Source organism: Microcaecilia unicolor, chromosome 7 (genome assembly GCF_901765095.1).
Source record: "Microcaecilia unicolor chromosome 7, aMicUni1.1, whole genome shotgun sequence".
Lineage (NCBI taxonomy): Eukaryota > Metazoa > Chordata > Amphibia > Gymnophiona > Siphonopidae > Microcaecilia > Microcaecilia unicolor.
In genome coordinates, this window is record NC_044037.1 from 263476615 (window position 1) to 263500188 (window position 23574).

The following is a 23574-nucleotide window of genomic DNA, read 5'->3' on the forward strand; positions in this document are numbered from 1 at the left end:
GTAATGATATTGATAGCCTACTACAGTCAGCTATGATACTGTCCACTTATTCTGAATAAAATTAGCTAAATTTATCCTTGATCACTTGGGGGGGGGGGGGGGGGGGGGTAATTGCTTTTGTACATTAAAAGAATAATGCACAATGGGGTCGTTTTACCAAGCTGCACTAAAAAGTAGCCGGTGCTCTTGTCAGCATGTGGGTTATCTGCCCACTACAGCCATTTTTAGCATGGTGGAAAAAAGGTCACCTTTTGTAATGGCCGTGGGCTAATTTCCCCATTAGTGTGTGGTCATTGCTGCGGGAGCCCTTACCACCACCTATTTAATCGAGTAGTGTGCGGTAATGTGCCTGTGTTACCCAATTAGTGCAGGCATGCCTACTGAACACCCAGGGGACACACCTCTCACACTGAAAAATAAAAAATATTGTACAAATGTGGGATTAGCATTAGGCCTGTCGCACCTTAGTAAAAGGACCACAGTATTTACCACTAAGGGGTGTGGGCTACCATTAACACATTATTTTATTGTTAACCAGAGGTATTAGTAACTAACCCCGGATTCTATATATGGCGCCTAGATTTACGCTCCCAAATTTGGGCTCGGCCTGAGATGTGTAAGCAAATTAATTGAATAACGAGCCCTTCACTGCCAATATTTGGTGCTAACAGCCAATTATGTTAATAGACATTTATTCAAATTTGTGCGGGCATCTGGCTGCACGTTATTCTATAAGGTATGGTGCCTAACTCTACTAGTATGTAACACATGGGAATGTCAGGGGCATTCTGAAAAGTTGTGCATAGTTATTGAATACAGCCTCAGTGACTAACTTGGGTGCCAACATTTACACCAGATTTCAGAAGGCGTAAGTCTGGTGCCTAGTTAGGTTCGAGAATTGGCAACAAGTGCTATTCTTTAAAGTGCATGCACCATTTAGAGAATAGCGCTTAGTGATGATTTTTTTGGTGCCTATTTTTGAGTACCATGTATAGAATTTCCTCCTAAGTCTCATTGCATAAAATGGGACCTGTTCTAAAATAGCAGGAGTTAGTAGTAAAATAACCTATTTTAAGAGTAATCCACGTTGATAACATCCCCCTTTAATGCATGTTAAATGGCAAAATCATGTGTTATTTTATTTTAAGGCTATAGGAGCTGTTGCATATGACCCTCCACCTCCCCTGAGGATAGTGCTTGAACCCCCAGCAAAGACCCCCCATCCTCCTGTGGGCACCCCCAAACCTAACTCCAAAATCCCTAATGTCTGTGGGTTGGGGAAAGAAGTGATCCCTAGTCGGTCCTGTCCCTAGGGTGTTGAGTTCAAAATGGTGCTAGTTGATCCCCAGCTGAAGTCTTGTGATACTTCCTCTAGGAATCAAGCTGCTAAATAAAGAGCCCTTTTAAGAAAGCTCTCTGGCATAGGCGGTCGGTGGCCCAACTGTTTGGGGAGGCTAAAGAGGGTGGGATTGGGGGCGGGATTGGGGGCACAGCTTAAACCCATAATTGTCACCCAGCATCAAGCACCCCTTCCTCCCACCCACCTAGCACCAGGCACCCCTCCCACCCAGCATCAGGCAGGCACCCCTCCCTCCCTCCTACCCACCCAGCATCAAGTGCCAGGCACCCCACCCAGCATCAGGCCTGCCTGCCTGCCTTCCTGCCTTCCTTCCTCCCTCCCACCCAGCAGCATCAGGCCTTCCTCCTTCCCACCCATCCAGCATCAGGGCTTCTCCTTCCCTCCTGCCCACCGAGCACCAGGTCCAGTTCCCGCCCCCCCCCCCCCCTCCGAAATTTAAAACTTGATACCTGCTCAGGGTTAAGGGAAGGCGTTGTTGCCAGTGACACAGCACGTCAGCACCAGTGAAACGCGTGCTGGCTCAGCGCACCTTTTCAGCTTCCCTTCATTCTGTCTCTCAAGTGCTGGTCCCGCCCTGGCAGGACCAGCACTTGAGAGACAGAACGAAGGGAAGCTGAAGGTGCGCCGAGGCAGCACGCGTTTCACTGGTGCTGACGTGCTGTGTCACTGGTGACGCCGCCTTACCTTAACCCTGAGCAGGTAACAAATTTTAAATTTCGGAGGGGGGGGGGGGATGGTAGGCAGGCGATGAAGGTCACAACTGGGCTGGGGAGGCTTAGCCTCCCCAAGCCTCTTATACGGGGTGCCTATGCTCTCTGGAGCATTGGAGCTCTTTCTAGAGGCTCGGTTCTGTTTGGGAGAAAAATAATACAGTCTGCAAGATTGAACATAAGTTGCATTATTAAATTACCATGTGTATTACCAACCTGAAGTTACATAGTAACATAGTAGATGACGGCAGAAAAAGACCTGCATGGTCCATCTAGTCTGCCCAAGATAAACTCATATCTTGAATTTGTACCTGTCTTTTCAGGGCACAGACCGTATAAGTCTGCCCAGCAGTATTTCCCGCCTCCCAACCACCAGTCCCGTCTCCCATCACCGGCTCTGGTACAGACCGTATAAGTCTGCCCTCCCCAATCTTAGCCTCCCAACCACCAACCCCTCTTCCCCCCACCTGCTCCGCCACCCAATTTCAGCTAAGCTTCTGAGGATCCATTCCTGCTGCACAGGATTCCTTTATGCATATCCCACGCATGTTTGAATTCCGTTACCGTTTTCATCTCCACCACCTCCCGCGGGAGGGCATTCCAAGCATCCACCACCCTCTCCGTGAAAAAATACTTCCTGACATCTTTTTTGAGTCTGCCCCCCTTCAATCTCATTTCATGTCCTCTCGTTCTACCGCCTTCCCATCTCCGGAAAAGATTTTTTGGCGGATTAATACCTTTCAAGTATTTGAACGTCTGTATCATATCACCCCTGTTCCTCCTTTCCTCCAGGGTATACATGTTCAGGTCAGCAAGTCTTTGGTCATACGTCTTGGAACGCAAATGCCATACCATTCTTGTAGCTTTTCTTTGCACCGCTTCCATTTTTTTAACATCCTTCACAAGGTACGGCCTCCAAAACTGAACACAATACTCCAGGTGGGGCCTTACCAACGACTTGTACAGGGGCATCAACACTTCCTTTCTTCTGCTGATCACACCTCTCTCTATACAGCCTAGCAACCTTCTTGCTACGGCCACCGCCCTGTCACACTGTTTTGTCGCCTTCAGATCCTCGGATACTATCACCCCAAGATCCCTCTCCCCCTCAGTACCTATCAGACTCTCCCCGCCTAACACATATGTCTCTCATGGGTTTCTACTCCCTAAATGCATCACTTTGCATTTCTTCACATTGAATTTTAATTGCCAAACCTCAGACCATTCTTCTAGCTTCCTCAGATCCCTTTTCATGCTTTCCAGTTCCTCCCGGGTGTCCACTCTGTTGCAAATCTTAGTATCATCCGCAAATAGGCAAACTTTACCTTCTAACCCTTCGGCAATGTCACTCACAAATATATTGAACAGAATCGGCCCCAGCACCGATCCCTGAGGCACTCCGCTACTCACCTTTCCCTCCTCCGAGCGAACTCCATTTACCACCACCCTCTGTCGTCTGTCCGTCAACCAGTTCCTAATCCAGTTCACCACTTCGGGAGCTATCTTCAGCCCATCTAGTTTATTTAAGAGCCTCCTGTGAGGAACCGTGTCAAAAGCTTTGCTAAAATCTAAGTAGATTACGTCTATAGCACGTCTATGATTCAATTCTCCAGTTACCCAATCAAAGAATTCAATGAGATTCGTTTGGCACGATTTTCCTCTGGTAAAACCATGTTGTCTCAGATCTTGCAGCTTGTTGGCTTCTAGGAAATTCACTATCCTTTCCTTCAGCATGGCTTCCATTACTTTTCCAATAACTGAAGTGAGGCTTACTGGCCTGTAGTTTCCAGCTTCTTCCCTATCACCACTTTTGTGAAGAGGGACCACCTCCGCCGTTCTCCAATCCCTCGGAACCTCTCCCGTCTCCAAGGATTTATTAAACAAATCTTTAAGAGGACCCGCCAGGACCTCTCTGAGCTCCTTCAATATTCTGGGGTGGATCCCGTCTGGTCCCATGGCTTTGTCCACCTTTAGCTTTCCAAGTTGTTGGTACACACTCTCTTCTGTGAACGGTGCTATATCCATTTCATTCTCAGGTGTACTGTTGCCAGTCCCTCGTGGTCCTTCTCCAGGATTTTCTTCAGTGAAAACCGAACAAAAGTAGCTATTTAGTAAATTGGCTTTTTCTTCATCATTATCTACATAGCGGTTCGCTGTATCTTTTAGTCTCACAATCCCCTTTTTAGTCCTTCTTCTTTCACTAATATACCTGAAGAAATTTTTGTCGCCCCTCCTTACATTTCTAGCCATTTGTTCTTCCGCTTGCGCCTTCGCCAGACGTACCTCTCTCTTGGCTTCTTTCAGTTTCATCCGGTATTCCTCCCCGTGTTCCTCTTCTTGAGATTTTCTATATTTCTGGAACGCCAACTCTTTAGCCTTTATTTTCTCAGCCACTTGCTTGGAGAACCATATCGGTTTCCTTTTCCTCTTGCTTTTATTTACTCTCCTTACATAAAGGTCTGTGGCCCTATTTATTGCTTCTTTCAGCCTGGACCACTGCCCTTCCACTTCCTGTTCGTCCTCCCAGCCCATCATCTCCTTCCTCAGGTATTCCCCCATTTTACTAAAGTCAGCACACTTGAAATCCAGGACTTTGAGTTTAGAGTGGCCGCCCTCCACTTCAGCCGTTATATCAAACCAAACCGTTTGATGGTCACTGTTTCCCAGATGTGCACACACTCGCACATTTGACACACTATCCCCATTTGTGAGCACCAGATCCAGCATCGCTCCCTCCCTCGTGGGTTCCGTCACCATCTGTCTGAGCAGAGCACTTTGGAAAGCATCCACAATCTGTCTACTTCTTTCCGATTTGGTAAAAGATCCTCTCTAAAGCTGCCTCTCTATTGTAAACTTATTACCTTGACTGTACTAGAAATAAACATTTTCTTTTAAAGTTAACTATCTGGCCTTTATATTGGGAAAAGCACATGTTCTCACATGTGCAAGCTCCAAATGCTCTAAGCACATGTTCCCTTTTAAAGTTACATTGATAGCACATGGTCGCTTTTTAAACTTGGTGCCATGCTTTGAGCACATGTTCCAAAACGTACAGTGCAGGTTAATGTAATTAATTCAAATTTAGTGTATGTACTTCCCCTTTTCCTTACCTTATAGGTAATTGGGGAATAATAAAACAGAATAGAATCAAAATATAAATACAGCACATGTTGCGACCACATGCTCTGAGCGATCCCCTCTATTCTTAAACATCATTTTGGAACTCTAACATTTCCTGTAACATTTTTAATGGTTTAATTTGGGTTAGTGCAGGTTAGTTACTCCTGCAGTAAGGGGTCCTTGAAACTGTGGTTAAAATATGCATTAGTGCACCCCTGCGTGCGTTTTTCCCAAGCACCAAGGCCATCTTTACTGTGGCTATAAAAGTTATTTTTTCCATTAATGGCCATGTGCTAATGTTGACATTAACACATGAAACGAATCCACAATATCAGTGTCTCTGGCAACATTCAATGACATATACGCACAAACCAGGACTTGTAGCCACCAACTCAAAGAGAGTGCTTAAAACAGTTCACACCAGTATAATATAATAGAAATGTTTTATGTATGTAGAGTACCCTCAGATATTTACCACTATTACTGCAGTCAATAATGCTGCTACAAGGTGGCATAGCATTTCTTTCATCGGGTAACTCTAACAAATTTTTTGGGAGGAGCATCATATGCTCATTTTTTTATGCTTCCCAATCACCTCAGTGCTATAAAATCGCTTATCACTTTTAAAAATGTATATACTAGGTGAAAACTGTACACTTATCTTAGCAAATTCTTGCCTCCCTGGCAGAACTATCTTGCCTTGCTGAAACATTCATCAGTTGCCTTCCCCTGAAACCGCCCGACTCCGCGGGGTTTCAATCACTTTCCTCAGGGACAAGGGTTAAGGCTGCATAATTCTTTTCTTCCTCATTCTTTTTTCTCTCAAGCAATCAACAAGACATTAACACATGGCCATTAAAAAAAACCTACTGCTGGAACACTTACCAATACCTATTTTGTAATTAATAAGGGCTCCTGTGTTATCTGTGCACTAAGATGCCCTAACTGATTATTGCAGGAATACCCACTCTCTGCCCTGACACGCTCCCCTCAAAAAATCCAAAAAAATTATTTAGCATGTGGTTAGCACATACACATTCAAAAACTGCAGTGTGACTTAGGCGCTAATGTGTGCCTAATACTGCCAAACATGGTCTACAGTGGGCTGTGCTACATGACACAGCTTAGTAAAAGATCTCCTGAATTAAGCTGCAGCAAATGTGATATTTTACCACTGGTTAATAACTTCCCCTTCAATAGTCTGAATTGTATCCTAAATAAATTGTCGTGAAAAATATGGTTCAGATTTTGAAATTTGCTTGTAGTTGAAATGTATTGGGCATTATTTGGTGAGTTTGTACCCAGTGCTTTTCTTACAGACGTATCTGCCTAAATACTACTGTTCAGTTTTTCTTTTTTGTTTCTATAAACAATGCACTTTTCATAAAACAATTAGAAAAATATTAAAACAAACTTTTGAAAGAGGCCTGTACAATGGTGAAAATGTAGCTGTTTAAAAAAAGATCTAGTTTACATTAAGTTGATCACAAAGAGATTATCAAATTGTGAAAAGAAAATTTTAGCAAATAAAAAAGAAAATTACATTAAGTGCAATAGTAATCAGCAAATAAAAAGAACAATATCATCCACAATAATAAGGAAACATTCCAAGTCAAGATAGTGAACATTTACAAATGTTGTTAATCTTTTCACAGTCATTTAAGATTTCATTGAATTTCTTCATAATTTCCTATGCACCAAAGAAATGGAAAGAAAAGCTATGACTAATCCACAATCAGGCTTGTTTAGCTGGAAAAGAAGGACATGCTTGATTTGAATTTTAAAAGCAGAAAAAGAAAATGGCTTAATTGTCTCAATAAGAATTCAGAAATAATAAAATACACTAACTTTTTTCTATCATGTAAAATCTCTAAAATGTACGATAAGATGCTAGGCAATATATTTTATTGTTCTTAGCATGTAAAGCAAGAAACAAAAAGAGAAATAGAGAACTAATCACAGCTAACAAAAAAAACTTCATTATTTTGCAAACATGTGAGCTATTTTTTCAATATTTTTCACAAGTGCAGCAGCTGGGTAACATAAGTTTTGCTGGCTAGTAATTACAGTGTACTTTGCCTAATGATTATAATAACCAAAACAACAAGAAGTTGTTCTATTAGTCATGTACTAGCCAGCTGGTTTTATTGGCCTAGTTTTATCATATTAACCACTCTAGAGTGGTCTGCAAAATTGCTACACATGGACAGATGCAATTAAAGTACCCCCTTGATGCTTGCAGCATATTTAACAGCTGAAGATAGAATAAGTGATGTGATATGTTAACAAAATATCGTATGGATTGCCAAATCTCAAGAAGAAGAACCCTCTAGTAATGTGCAGTGCTCTCTGGATGTTTTGAAAATGTGCCCATTTGTATAGTAATAATAAAGGCTCTGTACAAAACTCACTAAAGAACAAATACTATTGAATAATGTCCACTTTCAGTTTCCTTTCTAGTAAATACTTTTTTAAGTGTCCTCTTCCTGAAAGTTCATGTATTAAAGCAAGAATATTATACATTCTTTCTGTTCGCATACTTATCCTATTAAAAAGTATTTGTTTGATCTTAGCAATGAACAATGATATTCAAGAGTAGGCTTTGCTCTCACTGTAAGAGTAAACCGTGCTTGCCAAAGCACTCATGATCATATACTTGAAGAGAGGCAGTGGATGATTTCTCCAAGGACAAGCAGTATACTGATAGTCTCACATGAGACTGATGGAGTCTTCTCATGGGAACCACTCTCCAGCTTGTTTACTGCAGCTTTTGATAATGATGCATCACACATGTGCACACCTTCCTACCTGTTGCTGTTCCATGGGCCCTAGCCAGTCACCATTTTTCTGCAGAGTATAATGATTGCACTGAACTAGTGTTCCCTTTCAGCTTGTGACAATTCTTTCCTTTTGATTTTGTGTAAGTTCTTTTTGCTGTCAAACAGGAGCCCCTTTTCTACCCTGGTACTTGCTTTAGTTAGATATTTTGGGTGTTCAAAGTTTCTTTTCTTTTTTCATTGACCCAAGCACCCAATCGAGTAATTTTCAAAATTGAGTTGTTTATTGATTTCAAGAGTCGCTAGAGGTTATTGTGGTCAGTCATTGTCCAATACCCTTCCAAGGAAGAGGAAGGACTCGCCCTCATCCTCTTTGGCACTGGGGGATAAGGATGCCAGATGTCAGTTGGAAGCTGGGGTGCGGCATTAAGCCCCTCAAAGCATGGTGAAGAGAGCATTGAAGCACTGAGGTCACTGGTTCCCTTGAAGCACCTCTGATGTGAGGACTGATTTGTTAGTAATCTGTAACCTGTCATTAAAATGATGTGTAGAACCTGAAGATTGAAGGGTGGCCAATGTAACACCAATTTTTAAAAAGGGTTACAGGGGTGATCTGGTAAATTACAGACTGGTAAGTCTGACGTCAATGCTGGGTAACATAGTGGAAGCTATCATAAAGAAAAAACTTATAGAACACATAAATAAACATGGTTTAATGAGACAGAGTCAGCATAGTATCATCCAAGGGATGTCTTGCCTCACCAGATTAACTCCATCACACATGGTAGAGTATATGGAGTGCAGGAGGTTGAAGCTGATTTATCTTCTCCTCCAGTCAAGGCAGGCTAAGGGTCTGAGACTACATCCAGGTTCTGGAGTCAGAAATAGTGATGATGGAAGTGGTGCCATGTGCAAGGGCTCATATGCAGCCATTATAGGAATCTCTTCTCAGTCACTGGTCTCTGGTGTCACAGAAGTATGACCTCCATCTTCCTTGAATGGTGATTGCCAGATGGGGTGTGCAGTGGTACTTGTTGCCCAGGAATTTGATCATCAGAACTCCCTTTCCGTTAACACAATCGGATGTGGTGACAACGGACCCCAGCAAGTCCGGTTAAGGAACTCATTACAAGTTCCATCTAACGCAGGGCTCCTGGACAGAACTTGAGTCTCAGTGGTTGATAAATTGCTTGGAGCCTAGAGCAATGTTGAATGCCTTACATAACTTTGCTCACTTTCTGGCGTGGGCTCCCATCCTAGGTTTCTCCTAGCATGTAACAGTGGTGGCTTATATCAACAAGGAAGCTGTGGCCCACAGTCGGCCAGTGGCAGTGGAGGTGGCCTCCCTCATGGGTTGGGAGGAGAAAATTCTTCTCTGCTGGTCAGCAGCTTACATCATGGGGTCCTTTGTGAAGCTGAAGTTTCTCAGCAGGCACTCCTTGGACTGAGGAGAATGGGAACTTTTCAGCTGATTGTGGACTGAAGTGGTTCTTATTTTCTGGACTTGATGGTGATGAAAAGGAATGCTAAAGTGCCCAAGTTCTTCAGCCATTGGAATAAACAGGGCTTGATGAGGATTGATGCCCTACTGCAGCCCTGGCTGGAGACATATCGACTGTATGTCTTCCTTCCTTGGCCCATGGTAGATTGCATGTTGAAAAGGATCACATTGCACTGGGATTGAATAATTCTCATAGCCCTGGATTGGCCACGGAGGCCATGGTACATGACCTGATTTGACTGCTGGACAGGGGTCCTCTCCACCTTCTGCAGGTACATGGTCTACTGAAGCAAGGTCTGGTGTTCATGGAGGATCCGTGCCTCTTTGGTCTTATGGCTTGGCCATTGAAAGGGCTCAGTTGAGACCTTGCTTCAGGCTCAGAAACACTCTTCATTCATGATTTATGCAAGGGTGTGGAGGACATTCGAGTGCTGATATTCTGAGTGTGGACTATCTCCCTACTCTGCTCAGATCACGCACATTCTAGCATTTCTCCTAACAAGTCTTCAGAAATTGGGATTGTGTTCATTAAAAGCTCAGGTTGCAGTTTTGGCCTGTTTCAGTGCCGACTACAGAAGACCTCTCTTGCATCTCATCTGAATAATGTTTGATACTTACAGGGAGCTGGCAACTTGTGGCCTCTCTTTCGTATGCCATTTCTAGAGTGGAACCTTAATTTAGTCCTTCTGGCTCTTCAGAAGCTTCCTTTTGAGGTACTCCAGAATGCCTCCTTGAAAGATCTTCTACTAAAGAAAGTGTTCTTCATGGCTGTTGCATTGGCATATAGGGTTTCGGAGTTTCAGGATCTCTTTTGTCAGGATCCCTTTCTTCGCTTTTCAGAAGCGGGAGTCTCCCTGCGCACAGATATTTCCTTTCTTCCAAAAGTGGTATCAGCATTTCATCTCAGCCTATCTATGGAGCTTCTGTCCTTTCACAGAGTGGATGGAGAGTCTCAGTATTCTTCTTTGATGCTTCTCAATGTGTGTAGAGTCCTCATTATATATCTGGGAGTCACGAGTTTCACAAATCGGATAGTTTGTGCTTTTTCGTAAACAGAGGCTTGGCCTCATGGCTTCCAAGCTCACAATTGCTAGATTGCTGAAGGAAACTATCGCATCAGCTTATTTGCTATGCTAGGAAGCAGACTCTTCAGGCCTTGTGGGCTTATTCAAGGCATACAGCGACATCCTGGGCAGAGACTACCTTACTGTCTTTGGTGGATATTTGCAAGGTGGTGATGTGGTTGTTGCTGCATACCTTTGCTAAGCCCTACAGTGTGGACATTGTGGCATGCTCAGAAGCAAGTTTTGTGGCTTCTGTCCTCAGGGAGGTGGTGTCAGGATTCCACCCAGTCTAAGGATTGCTTTTGAACATCCCACAGGTTCTGGAATAGTGTGAAGCTACATAATGGAATGAGAAATTATTGGTAGGTCTTACCTGATAACTTTCTTTCCATTAGTTCTTCCCACTATTCCAGAGGCCCACCCAAAGTTTCTGAGATGTTTAGTCAGTGTGAAGTAATGGGTCAAATAATGATAGCCACCTTGCATGGTGCTTCCTACATATCTCTTGTTCTCTACAAGTTGTCTAGAGATGATAGAGGTTCACATGTGTTTGCTTGTCTGTTTAGTGTTAGGTTAGCGAGTTGTTTAAGATTTTTGTATTTATTCTGAGTTTCTCATTACTGCTTGTCTACATAAATACTGAGGAGCTGCATTGGATGCTAAGAGAGAGATGTCTCAGCTCAGTTTTCAGTTCTCTATCTCCACCTGCTGGTTGATGGACACAACTATCCCAACAGGTTCTGGAAGAGTGGGAAGGACTAATGGAAAGAAAATTATCAGGTAAGACCTAATTTCTCCTTATGAGTTGATAAATTAAAGTAATGATAAACTGACTCATTTATTTTAATTAATAACACATCTGAATAGATTTATTTTGAAGGGCCTTAGCAAGGCAACTCTATAACAATATTAATTACTTGTTAAACAGATGGTTTTTTTTACTGTTTTGATGTATGTATTTTTGAGTGATTGCTATTAATATGTTCCAAATAAGAGACTTTGAAGGGCTACATAGTACAAGTGGCACAGAATTTTTAAAAAATCTAAACATTATTTCAGGTTTGAAGGAGAGATTTTATACTTTGATATATAACTGTGCAAAGTCCATTTGATATATGTTCACAAGTGTGCTTTAGTAGTTTTTGGTTTTTGTAGTTTATTCTCATTTTTAATAATTATTTTCAGGCCTTGTAGTTGATCATTTTGGGCAGCGCTTGTACTGGGCAGACTTTGAACTATCTATCATTGGAACTGTTTGTTTTGATGGGTCAGATTTGGTGATATCTGCTAGCATTAAGCAAGGTAAGTGGATTGAACAAAAAAAAATTGTAACAGAGAATTATGATATGAGGACATATGGGAAGTCATTGTAGAAGTTCCCCCTGTGAAATTAGCAGCATTAACACATGTAGATTAGCCTACATGTGAGATGCCATTTCAGAGCAGGGGCTATTTAAACATAAGATTGTTTACCACATTTAGAATTCCAGGAGGTGTAAAGAGGGTGAGGAAAGGAAGTGTTAAGGGTGAGCCTACAAAATTAACTTGAATTCCTCATCTTGCAAATGGAATCTACATTGTTTACAAAATAAGTAGGAGTTAGTCAGCATTTACAACTGCCCCAAGGCATGCACAAGTGTCTCCTTAAATTAACAGCTACAAAGGCAGAGGTTTGAGCCACTCTTCAATCATCCCTCCACATTGAGACCCCAATGACCCTACCAAATAGCTCATCCTCTCCTTGACTCCCCCAGACAGCCAAGCACTCCATGAAATCTAATCTCCTTCACCCTCACCAAAGCAAACATATCACTGCCACTGCAAAGACCTCCCCACCTGCTCATTCAGCAACCACTGACTTCCAAGGCAGAACCCCCACACCAATTCCCGTCTCTAACCTGATTGGATACCTGGTATCTACTGGGAGCAAGAATAGTTACAACTCGCTGTTGTTGAAATGGCCAAGTGTTTGAAAAAATCTGCCAAGACTGCTAGTGGCAATTTTGCTATATTACTGCTAGAAGTCAGACTGCCAAAGATGAATTCCCCATTCCATCCCCTTTCTTAAATAGGGTTCCATGTTTCTCCTCTCCCACACATTCCCTGTCTCATATACATTTGCCTGATTATTCTAACCAGTATAGGGGCTCTTTTATCAAGCTGCGCCAGCAGCGTCTGGTGCAGTAATATCCACAAAGCCCATTCACTTTGAATAGGCTCCTTCGTCAATGCCACATGGGAATCGCTAGTGCGGCTTCATAAAAGATGCCCATATTGGTTTGTTTTTTTACAGATTTACAGTTTAAAAGTTTGATACATAAAGTTGTTAAAAATCTTTAAAAATAATATGAAGTGTATTACTTCTAGAGGTTATAACAAAACAAAATATTTTATTACACGGTTCTAGAATATGTTAAAATGTTATTCTGTTATTGTATCCACTCTGATTATAGAAAGGTTTAAGAAATTGAAGCATATATTAAAACTACATATGGCATCATATTTTACAAATCCATTTAATGATGAAGCACATGAGGACTTTTGTAAATGCCCCCACACTCACACCTCCATCTCACACACATTCATTAAAGTTAGCTCGAAAACCTGTTTGATGAAAAATAGAAAAAAAATTTGAAGGCAGATAAAGATCATATGGCCTATCCAGGTTGCCCATCCATGCCATTTACTATCCCTTCCTCTCTCTAAGAGATCCTTTGTACTTATCCCAAGCTTGCTTGAATTCATATACAGTCTTCATCTCTACCACCTCCAACGAGAGGGCGTTCCACAAATTTACCACCCTTTCTGTGAAGAAGTAGTGCCTGAGTTTACTCCTGAGTCTGTCCCTTTCACCTTTATCCCATGCCCCGCATTCCAAAGTTTCTTTTCAATTGAAAGAGACTCTTCTCCTGTGCATTTATGCCATTGAGGTATTTAAACGTATCTATCATATCTCCCATCTCCTGCTTTTCTTCCAAAGTATAGATATTGAGAAATTTATGTCTGGGTCCATATGCTTTATGATAAAGACCACAGATCATTTGAGTAGCCACCCTCTGGACCGACTCTTTCCTGTTTATATCTTTTTGAAGGTATGGTCTCCAGAATTATACACATTCTCCAAGGACAAGCAGGCTTCTATCTTCTCACAAGTGAGTGACACCGATCCGTGTCGCCCGGTCCGGCATTTTGCCAAAGCTAAAAAGAGATCTTTGTGGCACGTGAGCTGCACTCCACCACGCATGCATGAGTGCCTTTTCACCTATCATGTTAACGCAGTCTCCACAGTTTTATTTTTTCCACAAGAGGAGAAGGTGCGCTTTTTTTGTCCTCTTCTCACTCACCCGGTCTTTGAGAGCTGTTTAGTGCCTTCTGGCTATTTTTTCGGTCTTCTCTTGTGGCTCCTTTATTTGGGCATATTTCAAACCTGTCCTTTTATTTTTTGTATTTTACCCGGGTTTAAGTTTTCTTATTTTTCTGTTGCCATTGGGTTGTTTTTAGGCCCTGGCTTCGGCTGGGTCTTTCCTTTTCTTTTTTTCCTGTCCTTGACCCTTTTTCAGGCACCATCGAGTCGTTTAATTTAGGTGATGAAGTTATTCCATCCATGCCCACGAAGATTTCCAGTGGTTTCAAGCACTGTATCCATTGCAGTTGGAGGCATTGGCATTCACATCGAGCATTGCACCGGTATCGGGAGCATCTGTAACCATGGCTGCTTCTAGATCTTTAGACACTGACAGCACTGAGGCATTGAGTGGGTCTCCACCTGTCTCAATGCCCAAAATAAGTTCAGTAAGATTCTCCACTCGTCAACCATTTGGGGTTTTTAGGAATTGGTTTATTCTTTAATATCACCATTTTTTTAAAGTTATCCTTGGCGTTTTTATTCGTTCCATATCCCCCTTTTTTTTAACACAGTACCATTTTTGGTTCTTTTGTTTTGTTAGTACCGTTGGACAATATGATTCTTTACTTAAATACGGACAATATTGGCTGGATAACGCCTAACACCCCTCCCCTTTTTTAATATGACATCCTCATGTTCCATCTCTCTTTGTTTATATGTGAACCTTGGTCTATAAGGTTTTTTTTATCTTGGTCTAGATGACATAATGGTGTTTTAGATAATAGTTGGAGTTCATATATATCAATTTTATGGGCTATTCTGTGTTTTATCAGTATAGGTTCATCAGGTCATAGGTACACATACAACTACATCTGTTTTTTTTTTTCACTTCATTTTATTATTGTTGATTTCATACGAATGTATTTTGATCTTTGCATGATGTATCTTTCTATGAATCAATATACATATATGTACTTATGTGATATTCTGTGTTTTATCAGTACAAGTTGATCAAATCATATGCATACATACAATGACATCTGTTCTGTTATTATTTGTGCTTCATGATTGCTCCTTTTATTTTATTTTACTACTGTTGATTTTATACATATGAATGGTTATCTTCACATGATGTATCTTCCTATGCATGTGTTTTGTAGACCCCTGATGCAGGCCGGTAGGGCCGAAACACGACTCGTGTTGGGTTGCTTTTTTGCTTACTGTTTTTGAAAAACAGCTTGTTGAGAACACCATCTGAGAGAGGTTGTTTTTCTCCACTTATTTGCTTGGCATCAATCTTCAGTGGAGAGATTACCTTCTGTTGGAGTTATTGGGTTCTTCAAACACTCCATCTTGGGTACGCCCTCAATTGGCATCTCAATCCTCCATATTGCCCACCAAGAGCTCATTCATTCATTCAGCTCTCAGCACAGGCAGGTACTTGTAGAGGAATTCTCCACCCTTCTAAAGGCCCATGTGGTCGAACCCATTCCACCAGGGGAAGAAGGGCAAGGATTCTATTCCAGGTACTTTCTTGTGCAAAAGAAGATGGGGGGATGTGTCCCATCCTAGACCTAAGGGCCCTGAACAAATTTCTAGTCTGAGAAAAGTTCAGGATGGTTTCCCTGGGCACCCTTCTCCCAATGATTCAGAAAAATGATTGGCTATGCTCTCTGGACTTAAAGGATGCATATACTCACATCCCAATACTTCCTGCCCACCAGAAGTATCTTTGACTTTGGCTGGGAACACAGCACTTTCAGTATCGCATGTTGCCTTTTAGTCACGCATCAGCTCACAGGGTCTTTACCAAGTGTCTAGCGGTAGTTGCAGCATCGCTACGCAGACTGGGAGTCCATGTGTTCCCATACCTCGATGATTGACTGGTGAAGATCACCTCACAAGAAGGTGTTTGAGAGTTCATGCAGATGACTATTCGGGTGCTAGAGCTACTAGGGTTTGTTTTAAACTATTCCAAGTCCCATCTACACCCTGTCCAGCGATTGGAGTTCATAGGAGCCCAGCTCAACACACAGAGGGTTCACGCCTACCTCCCGGGGATGAAAGCGGACAATCTTGTCTCACTGGCATCCAAGGTTCATGCCTCTCAATAGGTCACAGCTCGGCAGATGTTGAGATTGATGTGCCACATGTTTTCCACAGTGTACATTACACCCATGACACATCTTCATATGAGATCAGCTCAATGGACCCTGGCTTCTCAGTGGTATCAAGCCATGGAGAGTCTAGAAGATGTCATTCAAGTGTCCCCAGAGCTTGTACGCTCTCTTCAGTGGTGGGCAATTTGATCCAGTTTGACTCCATGACTTCCATTCCAAAGTCCTCAGCCACAAAAAGTGCTGATAATGGATGCATCTCTCCTTGGATTGGGAGCTCATGTAGATGGGCTTAATGCTCAAGGATCTTGGTCCTCCCAGAAAACGAATCTTCAGATCAACCTCCTGGAGCTTTGGGTGATCTGGAATCCTGTAAAGGCTTTCAGAGATAGGCTATCTCATCAAATTGTTCTCATTCAAACAGACAATCAGTTTGCAATGTATTACACCAGCAAGCAGGGGGGCACCAGTTCATGCTCTCTGTATCAGGAGGCTGTCCAGATGTGGCACTGGGCTCAACAACATGGCATGTTCCTTCAAGCCACTTATCTGGTGGGTGCAAACAATACCCTAGCCGACAGGCTGAGCCAGAAAATGCAACCACATGAGTTCTCTCTCAATACAGGCATAGCCTGCAAGATCTTCCGAGCATGGGGCACCCCCTCGGTAGATCGTTTTGTCACTCAGATCATCAACAAGGTCTTTCAGTTCTGTTCCAGGCTTCATGCCCACAGCAGACTAGCATCAGATGCCTTCCTCCTCAGTTGGGGGAAAGGTCTTCTATCCTCCAGTGGGAAAAACTTTGTTGAAACTCAAGCAATACCGTGGAACTATGATTCTGATTGCACCGTACTGGCCGCAGCAGTAATGGTTCCCTCTTCTTCTGGAATTATCCTCCGAAGAACCATGGAGATTGGAGTGTTTTCCAACCCTTATCATACAGAACAAGAGGTCAATTCTACATCCCAACCTCCAGTCTCTGGCTCTCAGCTTGGATGTTGAGAGCCTAGATTTCACTTCCTTGGATCTTTCGGAGGGTGTCTCTCGAGTCTTTCTGGCTTCCAGGAAAGATTCCATTAAGAAGTGTTACTCTTTTAAATGGAGGAGGTTTGCCATTTGGTGTGAGAGCAAGGCTCTAGATCCCCTTACTTGCCCTATACAGATCCTTCTTGAATACCTTCTCCACTTGTCAGAGTCTGGTCTAAAGACCAACTCCATTAGGGATCACCTTATTGCAATTAGTGCTTATCATCACTATATAGAAGGTAAGGCCATCTCTGGACAGACTCTAGTTGTTCGACTTATGAGAGGTTTGCTTTTGTCAAAGCCCCCTGTCAAACCTCCACCAGTATCATGGGATCTCAATGTCATTCTCACCCAGCCGATGAACGCTCCTGTTGAGCACTGAATTCCTGCCATCTGAAGTACTTGACCTGGAAGGTTGTTTTCTTGGTGGCTGTTACTTCAGCTCATAGGGTCAGTGAGCTTCAGGCCTTAGTAGTGGATGCACCTTATACTAAGTTTCATCACAACAGAGTAGTCCTCCGCATGCATCCTGAGTTCCTGCCAGAGTTGGTGTCCAAATTTTTTCTGAACCAGTCAATTGTCTTGCCAATATTCTTTTCCCGACCTCTTGCCCATCCTAGCGAAAACAACTTGCACACATTGGATTGCAAGAGAGCATTGGCCTACTACATGGAGTGGGCAAGGCCCCACAGACAGCTTTTTGATTCTTTTAATCCCAACAGGATGGGACCACCATTGGGAAACACACCATTTCAATTTGGCAGGCAGATTGCATTTCCTTCACTTATGCCCATGCTGGGCTGGCCTTGGAGAGTCATGTCACGGCTCATAATGTCAATACACCAATATCAAACTAATTTCTTTAGCACTTAATCTCCTTATTACAAAATATTTATTAATACACATCATACATACAAACATTTCAAATCCCACATGTTTTTTTTACACTCTCACTAATTCATCCACTTATATACAAATCACCCCGGAAATCCAATAAAGTCCAACCACAAATCAGTTCTCCTTATATTGTCCAAGGTCCAAAAAATGACCAAACCGGTCAAACTCAGTTCATAGGATGAATAAATATAGCACTCCAAGGTATAATATCAGTGCTTCCTCACTGAAGATACAAATCGGGTCTCAATTGGATTGGATGGTGAATGAAAGAGCCAACAAACATTGGATGATCTCCAGATAAAATCAATAATGGTGAAGATTCAACAGTGGAATTAACAGTGGAAGATTAGTGGATTTGTAACAATGCACAATAACACAAAATCAGTATTCACGACTTGACACGTCACTTGTTCTACGCGAAGGCGATCAGTAATCATGCTTTAATAGGCATTTTGTTTCTATTGAATTACAACATTGTATAGTGACCCTAGCTGGATGCAGTTTATATAGTATAATCTGGAGTATATGGCATTGCATTGCAATAGTGTTTTCTATAGTGCATCATTCATTCATGCATGGTCTTTTTAAAGGCCATTCTATCATTTCTACTCAGCTGCACAATCTCATTTTTATTTCTATATCATCAGACTCCTGAGGCAGGCACATCTGTGCCAAAACATGGTACTGTGCCAAGTCTTCAGCATTGATTTTGTGCTATTGTGCATTGTTTCTTATACATCGCAGCAATACATTTTATCTTTTGATCCTGTGGTCTGTCCAACCTTCCTTCATTTCCCACTTTCTGATGTCACTGCAACTTTCTTTAAATTAGTCCCCTTATTTTCTAACTCTTGTTACTCCATGTTATCTGTCTATATGTTCCATATTTGCTTATACCCTATGTTTTATTGCATATTGTGCTGATATTGTAATGTAGCATACTATGCCAAACTTTGTATTGTTATTTGAATATTTTTATTGCTGTAATTGTCGCTTATGTGTGACTGATTCTTGCTGTACACCGCTTTGAGTGAGTTCCTTCAAAAAGCCGGTATATAAATCCTAATAAATAAATACATACATACATACATACATACATATATTCCTGGCCTATCACTTTCAGAATTATCTGTGCTGTAGATATATACATATAAGTATGAACTGTTTTAACATTGATCTGTATATAATTAGGGCCACTTGCACACGTAAGTCCACCACTAGCATTTAAAAATGCCATGCAAGAATTCTAAAATGACCTCCATAGCATTACAAGATAGCACACAGGTGTCTGCATTAGAGATTTCACATTTGTTTGAATAGATATACAGTACTGGTCTTTGCATTCTTTTTGAGGCTTGCTGCATCCTCACAGAATTGACCTATTTGAGGACAACATTTATGGAGCAGGGCTGAAAAATGGAGTATTTAAAGTACAAAAGTTTGGTGAAGGTTCAGTGGAAAATCTAAATTTGGCTGTTCTGAAAACAAAAAGTGTGTTGATTTCCCATCGCTACAAACAACCAAAATGTAAGTATGACTTCCCCAATGTAGACAATCACCTGTGGTATTAATAGTATGTTGCATTATTGAGCAGAACCACTTTCACAATCAAAAGAAAACCCAACTTGCTTTGTTTCATTTTCTATTTTTGTAATAATGCATGCAAATTTCCTAAAAGGATACCAATTTATAAATAAATACAATTTGAGGGCAATTTTCAATAGGCTACTTTGCTTGAAAGTACAAGAACTGTTTTAATATCTGCACTTTGCAGCTAATTTTCAAAAAGAAACTACCTAGCCAGTTTTTCTTTGAACTTTAGCTAGTATAAAATGCACATTTAGAAAGGATATGTGTGTCTTGTAACTGCTATCTATACATACAGTTTCATCTGACAGTCTGAATTCTAGTAGTAGTACCACAAGGGTTCAAGGGAGTCAATAATTGCCATTTTGAACATGGAAGTTAATGGGGGAAAAGCAACAGAAAATTGCTCTTGCCCACCCATTAGCCATTCTGGGTGCTGGAGTAGATCAGGGAGTGGGGTTTGAGAAATGGGCTGGTGGCATTGTGAAGGGGAGGGATTCTTGGATAGAGAGGTGGCTGGGAGTGCAATTGCAGAGGTGTGACTTTGACAAAATGAGTTATTGGTGCATGGGTAGTGATTGGGGCTTTTGGGAGATAGTCTTTTCCACAACCTAGCCTCTTTAAGAGGCTACCTGGGTGAACCAGATCATGCATTAGCAGGCTGATGCTCTTATGGAAGAAAGAAAGTTCAAAGCTGGTATTACATGCCACCTACATTGTTCATTTTGCGTCATAGAGTACTTCTTTACATACATTTGCCTGCTTTGCCTCTCATTATTTACCACTGGTTGCATTAAAAAGTGTGCTATGGGTGTTATGCACAATTTTGCTATTGAATACATATTATTTGCTGGATTCTATATATTGCGCTGAGATTTCTGTGTGGAAATTGAAGCGTATTCCATAACAATGTGCATAACCTAATTGGTTAACAAACCAATCAGCATTGATAATTGCAAATTGACAAGCAATTATTGACACTAATTGGCATTAATTGAAATTTGCACACAGAACTGTCTAGGCGTATTCTATAACGTGCTCAGCTTCTGAAAGAAGTGGCAAAACCAGTCTGCAGCTTTATTGCAACCATAACCTTACTTAACCAGCTCCTCCTAAATTGGCTTGCAATGAGACTAGATGACAATAAGGTCCATATGTTCACTGGAGCTGCTATTGGGCTGTCTTCTGCTTCTGGCAATAACATTAATCTAATCTCATCCAGCATATGTTGTGCAGATGATGTGATATTTAAAATTAAACATTGCAATATGGTTTATTAGTTTTAATATACCGCCTTTCGAATAAATGTCAAAGTGGTGCACAATATCAAATTACAGAAAAAGGAAAGGAACTACAAAATTCAAATAGGAAACCAAAGAGCAGAGGCAGAGAAAAGAGAAGGGTAAAAAAAAATTGCACACTGCTGTAGCCAAAGACAGGTAACTGAGGAGAAGTGGAAGGTATGGTCAAGACCCAAATGCAAGCGTGAACATATGTGTTTGTAAACCAACCTGAAATTTGGGGAAAGATAACTCAAGATGGAGAGGTTTTGGTAGTGAGTTCCACAGGGATGGAGCCAGGTAGAAAAAAGCAGACTCTCATGCAGCATCAAGATGTGCCAAGGATGGAGAAGGACAGCAAAGCTGGAGATCATCCAGGGAGTGGAGCACACGAGCAGAGGTATAAGGGATGATTTGAGATGAGAGATACGACAGAATACTAGTGCGAAACATCTTATGTTTCAGGGTAAGTACCTTGAATTGGATCCGGTATTTAACTGGGAGCCAGTGATGCTATTTAAGAAGTGGTGAAACATGATTGAAGCAACTGGCCTGACACAAAATCCAAATTGCTAAGTTCTGAGCAGATTGAAGTCTTTGAAGCAGTGACTGAGGGAGACTGGCTTAAACAATGTTACAATACTAAAATTCACAATAATTCTAACATCAGTTTCAGTGTTACAGATGTCTGTTAATAGCCTCTACAAGTACCATATTATCAGAATGCAATGCACCAGTCTATCACCCCAGACCTTAAATGCCACCAAGACTGGGAATACTTCCAAATATTCTGGCACCAACCATCTCTCCAGCCATGCTGCCGTTCATCACGCATCCTTGGAATAAATTCCAAAAAACATTTGTAAAAAATTCCAAATGCAGATTCAAAACCAAAAGTTCTTGCCATACTCTCACACCATTAAATCTCTTCAGAAAGTTCATTCACACTTTTAAATCATCTTTAACATGACACATTATCCACACATAATAATACTTCTATCACATTCTTCTCATTAATAAAGCTAGACACCTAGTAAAAACTCTACCCACAGGGATAATTCTAAATATAAAATTAAACAGTCCCAGTAAAGAATTCTATCTCTCAACTTCACTTTCAATCAAGCATCAAACATAAGTAACATAAATCATTTTCTTCCATACTCTAAGACAGCAGATGTACAGATCAGTACAGAACCTAAAGCAGTGCAAATTCCAAAACAAGTAAAGTCAGAAACAACACAGTTTATACCTAATTGTTCAACCACCCTTAGGATTGACCTTTGGCATTAAAAAGCAAAACCATGTACATGTAAGGACTGAATAAGGACTGGATAAATGAATTAAACTAAAGTTTAAGCAAATGCCCTTAATATGTAATATCAGCGACAATAAAGTATTTCTTCATAGTATCTCCAGTGTTGGATTCGTCTGTTGGCCAGCCTCTACCCTGAGTGCCCTCCCAGCACATTGCTCGAGGCAGCCTGGTGGCCTAATGGCTTCTTTGGGGCAGGAAAGATCCCCACTCTTTCCTGCCTGGTACAATCCTCTCTTCTCTGCTTTTTTAAGATGGCTGCTGAGACTTTCAGCCTTGCAAGCTCACTGGTAGAGCACTTGAGGCATTCCAAGGACTGTCCATGGAGACGTGCTCCCAATTTGAGAAGGTGCACAAAGCTTTGTTGAACCATTATGCCAAATTGACAAATTAAAAAGTAGTAAATCGCCTGGACCGGATGACATACTTCCAAGGGTACTCAAAGAACTCAATCATGAAATTGCTGATCTGCTGTTAGTAATATGTAACCTGTCATTAAAATTGTACATAGTACCTGAAGATTGGAGGGTGGCCAATGCGACGCCGATTTTTAAAAAGGGTTCTGGGGGCGATCAAGGAAATTATAGACCGGTAAACCTGACGTCGGTGCCAGGCAAAATAGTGGAAATTATTATAAAGAGAAAAATTATTGAACACGTAAACAAACATGATTTAATGGGACAGAGTCAGCATGGGTTCAGCCGAGGAAAGTCTTGCCTCACCAATTTGCTTCGTTTCTCTGAAGGCATCAATAAACATGTGGATAAAGGTGAGCCAGTTGATGTAGTATAACTAGATTTTCAGAAAGAGTCATGTTATAGGAGACAAGGTTCTGGTGTGGATTAGGAATTTGTTATTGGACAGAAAACAGACGATAGGGTTAAATGGTCATTTCTCTCAAAGGAGGAGGATGAACAGTGTAGTGCCGCAGGGATCTGTACTTGGACTGGTACTATTTAACATATTTATAAATGATATGGAAATCGGAACGACGAGTGAGGTAATCAAATTTGCAGATGATTCAAAACTATTCAAGGCTGTTAAAACACGTGCGGACTGTGAAATATTGCAGGTAGACCTTAGGAAATTGGAAGACTGGGCATCCAAATGATAGATGAAATTTAATCTAGACAAATGCAAGGTGATGCACATTGTAAAGAATAATCTGAATTATAGAGGAGCATAATCGAACGGCGCCGGCCAAGTAGATGGCCGGCCATCTATTTGGCTGGCGCCGCAAAGAGCAGCCCTGAACCGTATTATCGAAAAAGATTTCCAGCCATCTTTCATTTCGATAATACGGTTGGGGCCGGCCAAATGTCAGAGATGGCCGGGTTTGAGATGGCCGGCATCGGTTTTCGCCGATAATGGAAACTAATGCCGGCAATCTCAAACCCGGCCAAATCCAAGCCATTTGGTCGTGGGAGGAGCCAGCATTTGTAGTGCACTGGTCCCCCTCACATGCCAGGACACCAAC

At 41.6% G+C, this 23574-nt stretch overlaps 1 protein-coding gene across 1 annotated transcript in view; it reads left to right on the forward strand.

Moving 5' to 3' along the window:
• The window catches only part of LRP1B (LDL receptor related protein 1B), a 1639960-nt gene that overhangs the window by 1477752 nt on the left and 138634 nt on the right, over positions 1 to 23574 (forward strand). Inside the window, 2 exon segments of the mRNA XM_030210865.1 lie at positions 11718 to 11834; positions 19272 to 19445. Of these exon segments, the coding sequence (XP_030066725.1) occupies positions 11718 to 11834; positions 19272 to 19445 (291 nt within the window).